Source organism: Nicotiana tabacum, chromosome 22, assembly GCF_000715075.1.
Source record: "Nicotiana tabacum cultivar K326 chromosome 22, ASM71507v2, whole genome shotgun sequence".
Taxonomy (NCBI): Eukaryota; Viridiplantae; Streptophyta; class Magnoliopsida; order Solanales; family Solanaceae; genus Nicotiana; species Nicotiana tabacum.
Window position 1 is genome coordinate 55,741,204 of NC_134101.1, and position 14,876 is coordinate 55,756,079.

The 14,876-nt window shown below is 36.5% G+C and overlaps 1 protein-coding gene and 1 long non-coding RNA gene across 2 annotated transcripts; one reads left to right on the forward strand and one right to left on the reverse strand.

Moving 5' to 3' along the window:
* Positions 1 to 3,008: 3,008 nt before the first annotated feature.
* LOC142175865 (uncharacterized) lies at positions 3,009 to 4,375 on the reverse strand. Its single transcript, XM_075242868.1, has 4 exons — positions 3,974 to 4,375; positions 3,605 to 3,772; positions 3,377 to 3,507; positions 3,009 to 3,327 (listed from the first exon to the last, which is right to left on the reverse strand). Exons 1-4 carry the CDS (start codon positions 4,373 to 4,375, stop codon positions 3,009 to 3,011), a joined length of 1,020 nt encoding a protein of 339 aa, XP_075098969.1.
* Positions 4,376 to 7,944: 3,569 nt separating this feature from the next.
* LOC107785204 (uncharacterized) lies at positions 7,945 to 11,991 on the forward strand. The gene is made up of 2 exons (XR_001647823.2): positions 7,945 to 11,078; positions 11,686 to 11,991. It is a non-coding gene; the product is annotated as an uncharacterized LOC107785204 (long non-coding RNA).
* Positions 11,992 to 14,876: the final 2,885 nt, after the last annotated feature.

Below are 14,876 nucleotides of genomic sequence, written 5' to 3' on the forward strand. Positions count from 1 at the left end.
CCCCTAACAACACGAGCCTCTGTCATGCTCAAGAAGTAGTATGTATCTATGAGTTTTTCATACCGTGCTAGGGAGGCTATGATAATGCTTGATCCAGAGAAGATGGTGTAGACGCATAGAGTCAAACTATACTCCCCGAACACTTAACAAAGCAGCTTCCCTAGTACACCTCTATTTATGGTGACGAGTTCAAGTGTCGTGCTGCTGAAACGTCGTGGTATTGGCACTGATCGAGGACTTCCAAAATATTTTCTTTTGCAGGATTTGAGAGAGTTCTAGCGATCTTGATATCCCTAGGAAGATGAATTGCTAGCGAATCACTTCGTCTCTTTGTTGCGGCTCGGCGAGAGAGACACATGAAGTGTCCTTTCAACCTCGGCGATGAAATCCCTAGTCTTGGAGGCTCGGAGAGACCCTATTTCATCATTGGCGAGTATAACATGTACCACATCATATCATTGCAGTCTAGCGAGGAAGACAAACTGGAGTAGGCCTTTCCAACTTCGGCAAGCAAGCACCTGGCGCAAAAAAGTCTCTGCTACTTTGACTTCATAGCATTTTATGCTCTTATTGAAAAAATCGTATCTTGGCCTAGGAGTGTCCAAACTGTAATCCGCTTGGTTTCGCAGAATCAAAATTGCACCACAGCAACATATCCAAAATTTAGGGCCAAATTTCATCAGGACAAGTAGGAATGAACTTTCGAAGACGATGCACAAGTCTGTCATTTTGACTTCACAACACTGCAAGCTGTCATTAGAAAGTACATAACTCAAACTAGGAACGTCCAAATCGTAAGCCCTCAAAAATACAAGTTCAAGACCTACATCACCTGAAAATATCATGGCAGAATTCCTTTTATATTGGCCGCAATATTATTCTGAAGTCGCTCCTGATGTCTGCCTTGCTGCGTTTCATCTTTGTGCACTCTCATCGAGAATTTCATATCTCGAGCTTTGGATTTCGGAATCATGAGTCATCTGTACTGTTGGAAAGACACTCCAAAACAAAAAATATCTGTAAATACCAAGGTAAAAATCCTTTCAAAAGGTCTGCCATAATAGTTTGAAGTTGCCACAGACATCTGCCGCACTTGATTTCCAGATTTGTGCACTCTAGATAAAAAATCATATCTTCAGCTAGGAATGTCAAAATCATGAACCATTTATGCACTGGAAAGAAGACTCAAAGATAATAAGATTCTCAAAATATCACAAAATTATTCCTTCCATATTGGCCGTAGCAATTTCTTGAAATTGATCTAGACGTCTGCCTTGCTGCTTTTCAGCTTTGCGCGCTCCAGTGGAAAAAATTCATATCTCGAGCTACGAATCTCCAAAATGCGATCCGTTTGCGCTGTTAGAAAGTAAACTCATAGAGATGCATCACATATGAATTCATGATAGAACTCCTTTTGGGCTGAAAATAGAAAATTCTCAAATTGCGACCTAGCTGCAGTAAACTTTCAGATTCGTGTAGTTTCGGTAAAAAGAATCGTATCTTGAACTAGAAGATTCCAAATCCCAAATGGTTCTGTTGTTGGAAATTAGATATCCAAATCTACAACATATAAAATATTAGGGGCAGAACGTCTTCCAGATGGACCGCAGTAGTTTTTCAAAGTTGATCTCGTCGTCCATTGAGCTTGCTTTCCAGCTCTATGCTCTCTGAGTTGTCCTACGAATATTTTTTTTTCTTCATGAAATTGACTCTACAGTATTGCATGTAGTAACTTTAGATATCATCCATCACAAATCTATCTCTTCATTTATTTCTTTTGCAGACTCGCAAAGAAGCTCAAAGGGTCCAGATATCAGACTAAGGTGTCATACAAGATGCGGAGCCACCCCTTCACCAACTGTTGCACTTGATTTGTTGATAGTCTTGAATTTCATCAATGGCGGCTCCCATGGTGATTGAAGGTTTTTCAAGAGAGGCGACTTCTCATATATGGGATCTTCAACCAAAACTTGTACAAGAGAAATAAACTATCATGCTCGAGGCCTAACAACAAGATACGTGGTCAAGATATCATCACAACTACTAAACGCGAGAGACATACATCGAGAATGGCATTAAATGTAGAGACGTGATATAGACTTGGAAAAGCATTTAATGCACGTCAGCAATAAATCCTAGATTACGATCATTTTCATTACTTTGGCTTTGTATAGGATAACGTCTAATCTCTTTCGTCTCCATATTTTTGGATGTATCAACTTTTGTAACATTGAAGCAATAAAATATCTTTTACACTTCAACGCAAATTGTCTTCTTTCTCGTATTTATATATGCCTCAATACTTGAAAGAGTTAATGTGATGATCCCATAAGCCAAACCCTTTTTTTTATAAAGCTCACGCGACTGAACTTAGAATGAAAGTCTAAGCTGCCTACGTACCTCGGTGAAAAGGATCAAGTCATAACGTAGTTCAGAGGGATGAGTTTTTTTTTTATGTCTTATTTTTTTTGCCTAGGCCGTCTCTTTCGAGGTTTTCAACCTAGCAGACCTTTTTTTGTGTACAATTTAGACTCATGCGGGCCAGGAGTGCAGCAACGTGCAGTTTAGGCTCATGCGTCAAGGAGTGTCATGACTTGCAGTTTATACTCGTACGTCGAGGAACATATGTGGCTTTCATGGGAAGTACTGCTTCAGAAATTTGCCGTTGATTGGACCAACTGTGAAACCATCCTTATCAACGATTTTGTATGCCCACTTGAATAGGCTTCCTTTACAACGTACGACCCATCCCATTTTGAAGTAAACTTGTCGCACATGTGTTTGTTGAGGATTATGGGTCTTCGAACAATTAGGAACAAGTGTCCCACTTGGAATGATCGTGGCCGCACTTTCTTGTTGAAGGCTCTAGCTAGGCGAGCTTGATAGCACTTCAATCTTTGTTGCGCTTCCAATCTTTTCTCATCTAATGCCTCTAACTCTGCTAGGTGAAGTTGAGCATTCTCTTCGGACGTGAGTCCTTCTTGGATTGCGATTCGCAATGATGGAATTTATTGCTCTAGTGGAAGGAATGTTTCTACACCATACACCAAGGAGTAAAGAGTTGATTGCGTAGCAGTTCTGAAGGTTGTCCGGTATACCCACAAAGCCTCACCAATTTTCTCATGCCAGTCTTTCTTGTTCTTTGCAACAGTTTTCTTCAAAAGGTTACCAAGTGTCTTGTTAAAAGCTTCAGCAAGGCCGTTAGCGGGTGCATTATACATTGAAGACTTGTGTTGCTTGAAACCGAACTTCTCGCACAGACTCTTCACGAGCTTGTTGTCAAATGGCGCTCCATTATCAGTGATTATGTATCTTGGTATGTCATACCTATAATTATATATGACTTGATAAAATCGACAACTGTTTCCTTTTTCACCTCCTTGAGTGGAACAACTTCAGCCCATCTAGAGAAGTAGTTTGCAGCGGCCAATATGTATATTTGTCCCTTTGATGACTTTGAAAGCGGTCCAACAACGTCAAGTCCCCATGCATCAAAAGGCCATGAAGCTACAGTTAGATGAAGAAACTCTGAAGGTTAGTGGATGTAGTTGGCATGAAATTGACACGCTTGACATCTTTTGGCATGCTCCATGCAATCTTTCACCATTGTCGTCCAGTAGTAGCCCATCCTCTTGATGCGAAAATAGAGCTTAGGACCAGATTGGTGTGCTCCACATGACCCAGAATGTGCTTCCTCTATCGCTTGACGGGCTTCTTCTTTATCAAGACATCGCAAGAATAGTTCTTCAAAAGAGCGGTGAAACAATCTTCCCTTATAGAAGATGAATCGTGGTGCTCTTCGTTTGATGTCTGTTCTTTGTCGCGGATCCTCGGGTAACTCTCCATGTTCAAGGTACTCTATCAATGGTTACCTTCAATCTTCTTCTTCAATCACTTGAACAGACGTATGATGACTTTTGTTGATTTGAAGATCAAAAAGTCTAGGAATAACCCATCGATGACACACATATACCTTTGCTGACTCATTCTCTCCAAGTGCCATCGTCGTGGCCAAGTTAGCTAAAGCATCAGTCTTGCAATTTTCTTCTCTTGGGACGTGGTTTAAAAACACTTGGTCGAATATTTCAAGTAAAGAAGAAGCATATTGATAGTATGACAAGAGATCTTCCTTCTTTACCCCGTAACTCCACAAAGGTTGGTTGATGAGCAGCTTAGAGTCGTCGTAGATCTCCAACTGTAGAATCTTCATGTCTAATGCCATTTCGAGACCGACGATCAAAGCTTGGTACTCTGCAGCATTATTAGAGCATGTTTCACCTAAAACAAAGGAGAATGGAAAGACTTGTCTTTCTGGAGAGATCAACATAGCACTTGCCCCCGAACCGTTACGACGTGCAAATCCATCGAAGAACATTGTCCATGGTGGCAATTCTTCAATGAACAAAAAGTCTTCATTTGGGAACTCATTAGAAAGTTCCCATTCCGCTAGAAGAGGGTGATCAACTAGAAAATTGGCTTATGTTTGTCCTTTCATAGCCTTTTGAGGTGTGTACATGATCTCATATTGGTTAAACAATATGGACCATCTTGCTAGGCATCCAGAAAATAGATCCTGTTTAAATTAAGCTAGAAATGTGTTTGTACTCTTGAAAAAGTATGCTTTATAGTATGACTTTTCTATGAAGGACTAAACTGGCTTGGAGTTGACTAACAGGCTAATCGAAGCTGGAATTCTCTGTGGCGCCACATAAGTGATGAAAGTATCAATTAGACAACTTTGAGTTGCATTCTTAATGTCCGGGCAATGTTATTCCCCTTAATTGTGATAGTATTCTATATAGGTATGACATACAAAAACTATAGAGTACTTGTTAGAACTATCGTTTTACCTGCTCTTCTATTTTGTTAAATTGAGATTATGCACAGGTTGTAGTATGTCCTTTTAATCAGGTCTTGGATTTAACAGAACAAGTTTCTTGGCTGGCCAATCTGTATGATACTATATTTGCAGCCATAACATTGTCTCTGTCTTCCTTTGTCTAATCATATGGGGGATCTAAGCCTTACCCACTTGAAATCACTTGCTTTGTGTGTATGTATGTTCAACTTTTGTGCTTTATGAAAGAGATCATGAGGACAAAAGACTGTAGTATACTGACCAATATGGTAGCGCTTAGCCATGCCCAATTGCCAGTGCTTGTTCCAAAAGTCAGGCACAACAGAAGGACTTGTCTTCGGAATTTCTTATGACTTGCAGCTAGGTCATATCAGAGGGATAAAAAGAGGTTTACTTGACTGTCTCTCTTCATTAGAGAAGCTTTGCTGTGTTTTCTCTTAAATACATCTTTTTGAAGGAAATGGATGTACCAATAGGGAGCTTAAGAAAGGGATTTGAACCCTCCAATTTGTTACGCAATCGACCATAGATCAATTCCCTCTTTGTTTAAATAACATTGGTGCAAGGACCAATTTATGCACACCTTGGCTAATCTACTGAATACTTGTTACCCCAAACCATACATGTAATGTTGTCCATCAATGTTTAGGTAGATAAGAAAAAACCACCTAGTTATTTGTCTTTGTTGCGATTTGAATCCTGATTTTTCATGCTTTTCCAGCTTCATTTGGCCGCTATGACACACCCTTCTTTGCATGTCTATGTTTTGGATGCTTTGCACCTTTGAGGCCATATTTTTATATGTCATGCAATAACTTGTGTAGCATTCAATCTAATAAATAAAAGTTTTGCCTTGTCAGGGTAGATGGAGCGTGGTTATGGATTCGATGACCTGCATGAGCAGATATAGTCAACTTGGTCTCTAGTTCACAACTGTTTGTTGAATCAGAGCAGGAGTAGTGAGTCATCAGAGGTCTTATTGCCATATGGTTGTTGCATCTCTGCTGAGCAAACAAAATCAGTAGCCCATCCAATGGTAATTTTGATTTTTAATCCCTTATTATGGATTGAATTAACTGTGTACTGATAGGTCCATTGCTATTGATGTATCTGCTGTGTTTATGCAGAACTCCTTTTGAAGGTTGCAATCCTCATAAGCACATTCCACAATTCTCTAAATAGAACCCCCTATAGCTAGAGTTGTGATATCTTGATGAGCATTTTCCCTTGAATTCTAATAAAGCTTGGCATTTGCAGTTATGGTATCAGAAGTTCCTTTAAGCAGTGCTCAGGCATAGCATTTACAACAACTAAATTTGTACGGGAAAAAGCAAATGAAGGTTGTAGTACCGGATTTATCTTGTGCTGTAATATTTGGGATTTGTTGCAAGTCTTCTACTAGATTAAATTCCCATGCTCCAGGTGGTTCAAACTTAAGTTTCTGATTATTCGAGGATTATTTTTATTTACCTGTTTCCATATATCCCTAATAAGTATTTAAAAATATGTTTTGGGATATTTATATCGAAGTATGTGTTGAAGATTCAAGGGGGTGCTTTTTGTGGTGTCTTTCCATGGGTTTCAAGTGGTTTGAAAACAACATGGAGAAGTAATGAGAATTTGACAAGATTGGTTGCCCTTTCTCCGCTATGTTTATTTCCTTTTCTGAGCAGAAGACCAACAAAGCCTTCTTTTGGCTATAAGCTGTGATAATTTCTAATCTTCAATTTGCTAAAACCCCAGGGAAAGCTGTGATCATCTTTCTTTTCTTGTTTTCAGTTTCTCCAAGCTAACTTGTTTAGGACTAAGATGTAGTTGTATATTCTGAGAAAGTTCTTAGGGACAATAGCGAAGCTAAATCTTTATTTATTTGCTGGCGATTGAACCCAATGATATGTGCTGAAGTTGTTTGGCATGTCTAAGTTATTTTATTATCTCGTTCCATAATTTTAGCTGATTTCTATTTGGGTTTCGTTTGGCTTATGGCTATATGCTTTGATATATCTCTGCAGATACGTTCTTACGCTTTCCACTTGGATGTTAGTTGGCTCGTTTCTGCTGTTAATCATAAATTAATTTTTATGTTTTATGCCATTTTTCAATTTTTATTTGTTGATGTTTAGTTTTGGTTTGTGTTGTTCACTCTTTCACTTTGTAAAATTTCTGTTACTTCTGATTGTCTTTGAATTACATGAATCAAATTAACATTTTAGAGTGTATTTGAATAGACATGAACCAAAATAGAATAGAGATGCCAATTGAGTGTAAATTTTAGAAAATTTTCAGTGCTGAATTGATCTGCTTTTTGTATTTGTTAGAAGAGTTTAAGTTATATACGCCACTTACACCGTCAGAACATCAGTATCACCTGCGGCAATTAATAATTTTTCGATAGCTTCTACCCCAGCAGGGTGATGTGACTTACATTTGATAACAACATACTTCAAGAGCTAATAGTCAAATTGATAACTGTGGTGTCGGAATTTATTTGCGTGCACCTTAATTAGTTCGTACTAAGTAATTTTGCTTACCAAAGCTTGAACAGAGAGTAAATAACTTATTAGTTTTTTTTTGTGCCTTGTTAAAATTTCAACCTAAAATTTTATGATTTTTAACCCATTTTATTGACAACTAGCTACACACTTAAATGTCATTTTGATAAACTTGAACACAAGTTTTTCCCTCTAGGCTTTAACTTCTTTTCTATCCCATATTTGCTTGAAAATTTTAGTTTTAACATTTTTCAATACACTTGTACTTCATACAAATACAACAACAACGACGACGACCTAGTGAAATTCCACTAGTGGGGTATGGGGAGGGTAGTGTGTACGCAGACCTTACCCCTACCCCGAGGGAGTAGAGAGACTGTTTCCGAAAGACTCTCGGTTCAAGAAGACGAAAAAAGATAATATTAGTAACACTAATAGAAACCATAGGAAAAATAGTATCATGTAAATGAGAAAGTAAATGCAAAGCAAACGTAATAAAAGGTACATAGACGCGACACTATGAAAAATAAAACAGTAGTAAGACATAACATTGTCACTAGCTGACATCAGCAAAAATCCTATCATACTAGCCCCATAAAGGTACAAAGTAAGGTATACTCAACTACCTCCTAATCTACCATCCTAATACTCAACCTCCACATTTTCGTACGAAAATCATGTACTCGAAAATGTGAAACCTATCAACTCTCCCCAATTACAAATACGAATTCTATAAGTCGATATCTTTTCATTATAGTATTCCTAAAAACTGTATATCCATTGGCATTGACATATATGCCCTTTGATTCCGCCTCCCCAAAAAGTTTTGCCCTATTTACACAGACGCTTCAACCAGAAATTAGCTTTGAGCATAGCCTTAGAAAAGAAAGAAGAATGAGGCATCAGAGAGATTGGGATTTTCTGTAAAAGGGTAGTTGCCCCTCTCTGTTATGCCTGTGATTTCTCCATTAAAAATCAACAGCCCTTTCAATTAAAATAAAATAAAAAAAATCATCCAAACAGACCCCTAATATATTCCTCTTTCTCTTCCTCCTCTCTTTGTGCTGCTGAATACTGATGTATATAAAGGGACTGTGATGATTGCTTTTCCTTTCTGGGCTATGTTCAATTCATGACATTGAGAAAATATCCGACCCGTATCTTGGCGGGGCGACCCGATAAGGCTTTTGTATAGCAAACTGGTGTCTGCAGCCATGGCGGCGTCGCCTTCTCTTTTGCTTTGATAAAAAAAAAACAGCAAATCTGAGCCCTCACAAAAGGCCCTTGTAATAGCATGTTTGGCCGTGCTTCTAAAATCAACTTATTTTGTAATAGCTTGTTTGGTCGTGCTTCTAAAATCAACTTATTAGATTTAAGAAACTAACCCTTATTTTTTGAGACCTCACAAGTCTGCAATTATGAAAAGGGAAAAGGTTAGCCCAGAAGAATTAAAGAAATGAGGCAAAAACAGTGAGTTTGGGATTTTCTTTGAAAGGGTGGTTGCCCCTCTGTTTCACCATTGATTTTCCTCCGTTATTTAAAAAAAAAAAGAACCAACAGCCCTTGTTTATGTCTTTATGACAAAAAGCAGAAGCAATAGGGATAAGGCTGCATATTCACTATTCTCCCTAATGTTCTTGTGTTATTATACTGTATTTGTTGTTGTTGTTGTTGCTGCATACTGACATCTCTGTGTGTTCTTTTATAGTATTGATGGAAGGTACATAAAGTGGCAGTGATGATGTTTCTATATCTTGGCTAACCGATTTGGGCATTGAGATGACCCGACCTGTATCTTGGCGTGGCAGCACGGTATGTCCTGTGATTGAGATCTCTCACATGCAACCGGTGTTTTTGCAGCCATGGCGTGGTTGGCTTCTCTTTTGCCTTATCATAGCACACATCTGAGCTCCATTTGCTTGAAAGTACAGAAAACAGAATCTTTTCCATTTGAGTATGATTGACTGCTTGAAAGAGGCGATGATGATTTTTTGTCAATCTTCTATTCCCTTCTGAGCTTGTCAGTTGGGCATTTGAGTGGATTCGACTCGTATCTTGGCAGGGCATGCCCCCAGATTTCTGGTGTTTTTTTGCAGCCATGGCGTCGTGGGATCTCCTTTTGCTTGAGTTATAACACAGATCTGAGCCTCAAAACCGTAATAGGATCTACCCAGTTGGACCGAAGCAGGGGTGATTTGCACAAATAGGATGCTTTGAGGCCACTATTTATATTTTGTTGCGTAAGTATTTCTGCATGCAGAGAGCTGTGGGGGTGTTTCAATGGGTGGTTTTGCCCCTCTCTGTCATTCTGCACTGCCAATGATCACTCAAATGAAAAACTTTTCCAATTACAAAACCACCCTTTTGGTGAAAATACATATGACCTTGCTAGTTTCCTTTTCTTGTTATTCCCTCGGTTTCATTTTATGTGCAGTGAGGCTATGAAGATTTTGTTCTTCTTTGCAATAAGATTCAGATATCTTTCTATTACAACAACAGCAACATACCAATAAAATCCTACAATTGTAGTCTGGGTAGTGTGTACGCAGACTTTATCCCTAACCTTGTGAAGATAGAGATGTTGTTTCCGATAGAGTTATAAAAAATCAGAATTTGAGATTATCCGGACCATATCTTGGCGGGGCATGCCCCCAGATTTCTGGTGGTTTATGCAGCCATGGCGTCTTCGGATAGCTTTCTGCATCTGTCTAGTTGAAGTGTCCCGATGACTTTTCATGACAAGTTTGAGGGGCTATCTATGTATTCTGCCTATCTGAAATAACTATACAATACAATACAATGGTAGCAACCATCCAAACAAGCTGTTATTAGTCTATTTGGTTTAGAGACGAGTTATGCCAGTGGTGGTGAGCATGATTGACGGCTTGAAAGTGGTGATGATGATTTTGTAAATATTTCATTCCCTTCTGAGCTTATTAATCAGGCATTTGAGATTATCTGACCCGTATTTTGGCGGGGCATGCTTTAGGTTTCCCTTGGTGGTATTTGCAGCCCTCGTGTCGTCGGACTCTTTTTGCTTGAGTTATAACACAGATCTGAGCCTCAAAAAGGAAGCACAAAAATGGTGATAATCTCGTTAGTTTAAGTCTAAGGCTGTGGTGAAAGCAGAGAGCTGTGGGGAGTTTCTATGGGTGGTTTTGCCCCTGTCTTTTTCTGCTGCCGATGATCTCTCAAATGAAAAATTCTCCAGTTGCAAAACCACCCTTTTGGTGAAATTTCAGTTGACCTCCCTCTTTTCCTTTTCTAGTAACTCCCTCCGCTTTATTTTATGTGCAATGAAGCTATGAAGATCTTCTTCTTCTGTGGATGATGAATCAGATGTATCTTTCTAATGAGCTGAAAAAATCTGTATCTTGGCGTGGCAGCTCAGATGGGTGTTTGAGATATTTGGAAAAATTCCATTTTTTTGGTTTTTCTTCTGTATCTCACAAGACTACATTGCCTTGATTTTGTTAAAAGAATGAGCTTTTAGACTCGGAAAATGAAGGAGTTCCTAAGGGTGGTTGGTCTGTTTCTCTTTGAGTTGATACGTATCTTGGCTTCAAGACTGAATCTAGACTGTAAAAAGACTGAACAATATTTTTGAGCTAATTCCTGGCTTGGCAGTTGGCACTTGGAAGGTCTAGCACTGTACTTTTTACAGTTTTACTTGAGATGTAAAACTGTAAAGTTGCAGGTATTCAGCATTCTTGAAGACACAGTTTCAGGTATTACATACTCTTTGCTATTAGGATGAAATGTTTGAATGAAGCGCGAATCTAGATTCTTATATGCCTTTTTCCCATGTTCTTGTTTGCAAACTGCTTTTGGATTTCTTTGCTAAAATCACTGTACACTTTAGCTGCAACTGGACTAGAAGCTTAAAACAAAGAAGAGATCTAGAGCGAGAGATTGGGAATAACTAGTATTTTGTTTCTTTTGTATGAAAAAGCTTTTAATTTTCAGAAAGCTCTCGCTCTATTATTTGTTTTATTTGTATTGCAAGGTCAAAGAGAAAATTTGCAAGAAGCTTTGTTGTTGCTCTGAATTAATTAATTGATGAAGCATCCTGATGTATACAGGGAAGTAATTAAAGCATGTGTGTTCCTCCTGTTAAAATAAAAAAAATAAAAAAGCATGTGTCTGTTCCTTTTTCGCGTTAAAAGTGGTCATCTTTGTGTATGTGCATGGTCGAGTGGGTCTGAGATTTTGATCTCTGAAGAGCTGCATCTTTGATTAATTGAGACCATCCACATGCAACTAATTCTCTCTGAGGGCTAATTAATGGCTTACGACATTGTTTCATGATGTCTAATCATTTTCTTGATCCTGCAGGACTAGTTACAGGAAGTGAAAACTATGAAGAAAAACTGAATTTAAGTAGAGTGAGGTTCCTATTCAATTGACAAAGTTGGATTTTTTTGCAAGCTATAACTCAACCAAACATCAGAAATAATACTTTTTCAAAGTGCATATTTTCTAGCACGGTAGCAATGGAGAAATAAGGTGACTGATAGAAGTTTGCTGAACCAAAAGCACAAACGTTATAGGATCGTTTTCTGCTGTTATGTGGAAACTTGTTATCTCTGTAGAAATGGTTGACACAGGGCCAACGCAAATATGAGATTATCGTCTATACTAGTTCTAGTTCTTGCTCCTTTTTAACGCTCAAAAACCTCATGAGTTTAATACTTAACATATAAGCCTGTCAAATGACATCGAAATCATTACCAAAAGAAGTAGAATAGATCAAAAAAGTGGAGAAGTAGAATCATTTTTGGAGAAACAGAAAAAAATAGATTCTCTCTAAAAGCATTTTTTATAATAGCATTTTTGATAAAAATACACTTAGAAGCAATTTTTAAAAGCTTGGCTAAATACTAAGGACCTGTTTGGCTATAGATTTTGCCAAATTGTTTTTGGCAAATATATGTTTGTTCATAATTTTTTTTTTCATATTTTGGCAAATTTCCGGCCCAAAATATTATTGTTATATTTTTTTCAAGTTGTTCCAAGCTTTTGTTTTTTATAAAAGAGCCCACCATTTATTATTTTGTAATGATGTTGCTTCGTCTTTTCAGTCATCTGATAGTGTATTATGTAGTTCATTATAAAAATGATAATTTTGTACCAAATTTATTTATGTTTAGGATTACAATTTGTGATAATGATAATGAATAGATGAAGGTACTGTTGGGTATTTGTGATAGTTTTTAGAACTTGTGGGTCGTGTTTCATATTTTTCAAAAAAAAAAGTGAAATATATTTTGAAAACTGATGTCCAAATACATTTTCATCTTAAAATCAAAAATTTTTAAAATCAGATTTTTCAAAATAAATTTGGGAATATTTGGCCAAATGTTAGCTAATTGTTGCTCATAAGTGCTTTTCAAATTAATTAGTTTTTATGTAACTCGCGTCATGTTAGTATTAATATTATATACAACGAGAATAAATTAAGTATAATGGCAATTAACATCCAAATATATTCAACATGCAGTTGACATAAAAAATAGTGAGTGTAATTACTTAGATGTAATAGGTGAATTTAAATATGTTGGACATCTTACCTAATATCTCTCTATAGACTGTGTTCTTGGTGTATGTCCTTTTCCATCTTACTTTGTCATGACCAAAACTCTTGTTTTTGACATCAATATACCTCTTGAAAGTACAACTTATAGTTACCCATGTGAAACAATATGTTGCAGCAACTACATGCTTATGTTGAGGATTGTTTGACCATGTGCTTTATTTATTGTCATTGAAAAATATGAACATACTGATAATTATTTTTTGATGAATTTAAAAGATCGTCCTTTATTTTTTGGAGGCGAAAATTGTATTCTTGGGATAAATAAATGCTTGGAAGTATTTTGGCTAATCATTATATCATTCTTGTATCATTGGAGGAGCCATTTGATGGATCCAAATTCCTTAGTAACATAATTGATCCATTTTCCTTTAATGCCAACCTGTATTCCAAAAAAATTATTTGTAGGTAATCATGCATGTGTGAAAAAGAAATATAGTTATAGAAAATAGACGAAGGATCATTCTATTTGTAATTAATATTCAGAAGTTCATGTCTTTGGTTTATTATTTTTTTCATTGTTTCATAAGATATTGTATTATGTCATATTGTATTGTATTGTATTTATGAATACAACGTTTGAATTAATTGTATTATTTGTTGAGAGTTATAATATATTCAAGTTTAATTTGACTTAAAAATATCGGCAAGTTTGATAAAATACCCTTAATTACTATAACTATTGATTTTAATAATAATTACTAATAAAATAATTTAAGACAACTTATTTGTCCTTATTGATCACCAGCTATGCTTGTACATGTATTAAGTTAATAAATTCATGCAATTCTTAATGAAATTAAACAAGAATAAGATAATAACAAAAATAACTTATTTTTCTTGTTGAGTATTTCATGGCACCACTTTTCTTGAATGAAAATTTCCGCCCTGATGTTTTATCAGTTTTTAGTATTTTAAAATTTAATTACAGAATCAGCTGCTAATAAATACAGTCATGTATTGTCTTAGAAATGTGCTTTTGAAATAATATATGAAGTTTCATTTTCTTCTATCTTTTCCTGGCATTTGTCTTTCATTTATTTAAATTGTTGTTATTGAGTTCTTTATCTTCATCATATTACAGGCTTGTTCTTATTTTTATTAGGTTGTTTTACTTCTAATATATAATTGTATTTTAATAAAATAAGTGAATTTAGTAACACTCAAGCCGAACTTGAAATAAGTTGTTTAACGTTATTTTATTTACCATGTAGTACTTTCTATTTTTTTACTTGAGTCTTTATCGTGTATTTTCATTTATGGAGCCTTCCCTAAGCTTCCTGCTTCTGCTATTCATGCTTTTACCAAACCTTGCATCAGATAACTTTAAGGAAGAACTCGTTAATTGTGATAACCCAAAATATAATCTTTAAATTTAATAATTAATTTTGTATTCTAAGACCTCAAAAAGTACTATTTATCATTCCTCGACTTGCGTGCGCAATCCGTAAAATTTTCCGGAAAGTTTTCAGGTGAAAAATGAATTAAAATGTGAATTAGAGCTTTAAAACTTAACTGAGTTGACTTTGGTCAATATTTTTAACAAACGGACTCGGATCAATATTTTGACAGTTCCGGTAGGTTCGTATCGTGATTTGGGACTTAGGTGTATACCCGGAATCAAATTCCGAGGTCCCTAACCCGAGATATGAAATTTTGATGAAAAATTAAAAGTTTAAGTTCAAATAGTGACCGGATGTCAAATTATGTGCAAACGATCCCGGAAAAGAATTTTGATAATTCCAACAGCTCCGTATGGTGATTTTGGACTTAGAAGCATGATCGAAATTTTATTTGGAAGTCCGTAGTGGAATTAGGCTTGAAATGCCAAAAGTTGAATTTTTGGGAAGTTTGACCGTGGGTTGACTTTTTGATATCGAGGTCGGAATCCGATTCTGAAAATTGGAATAGATCTGTTATGTCATTTATGACT

Excerpts from the sequence above, each read along its gene's own strand:
- LOC142175865 (XM_075242868.1), bottom strand. The coding sequence starts at position 4,375 with ATGTTCTTCGATGGATTTGCACGTCGTAACGGTTCGGGGGCAAGTGCT. Across the intron at positions 3,773-3,973 it reads GAGAGAATGAGTCAGCAAAG|GGAAGATTGTTTCACCGCTC; the intron begins GTATATGTGTGT and ends ATCTTCTATAAG. Across the intron at positions 3,328-3,376 it reads AAGTTGTTCCACTCAAGGAG|GTATGACATACCAAGATACA; the intron begins GTGAAAAAGGAA and ends ATATAATTATAG.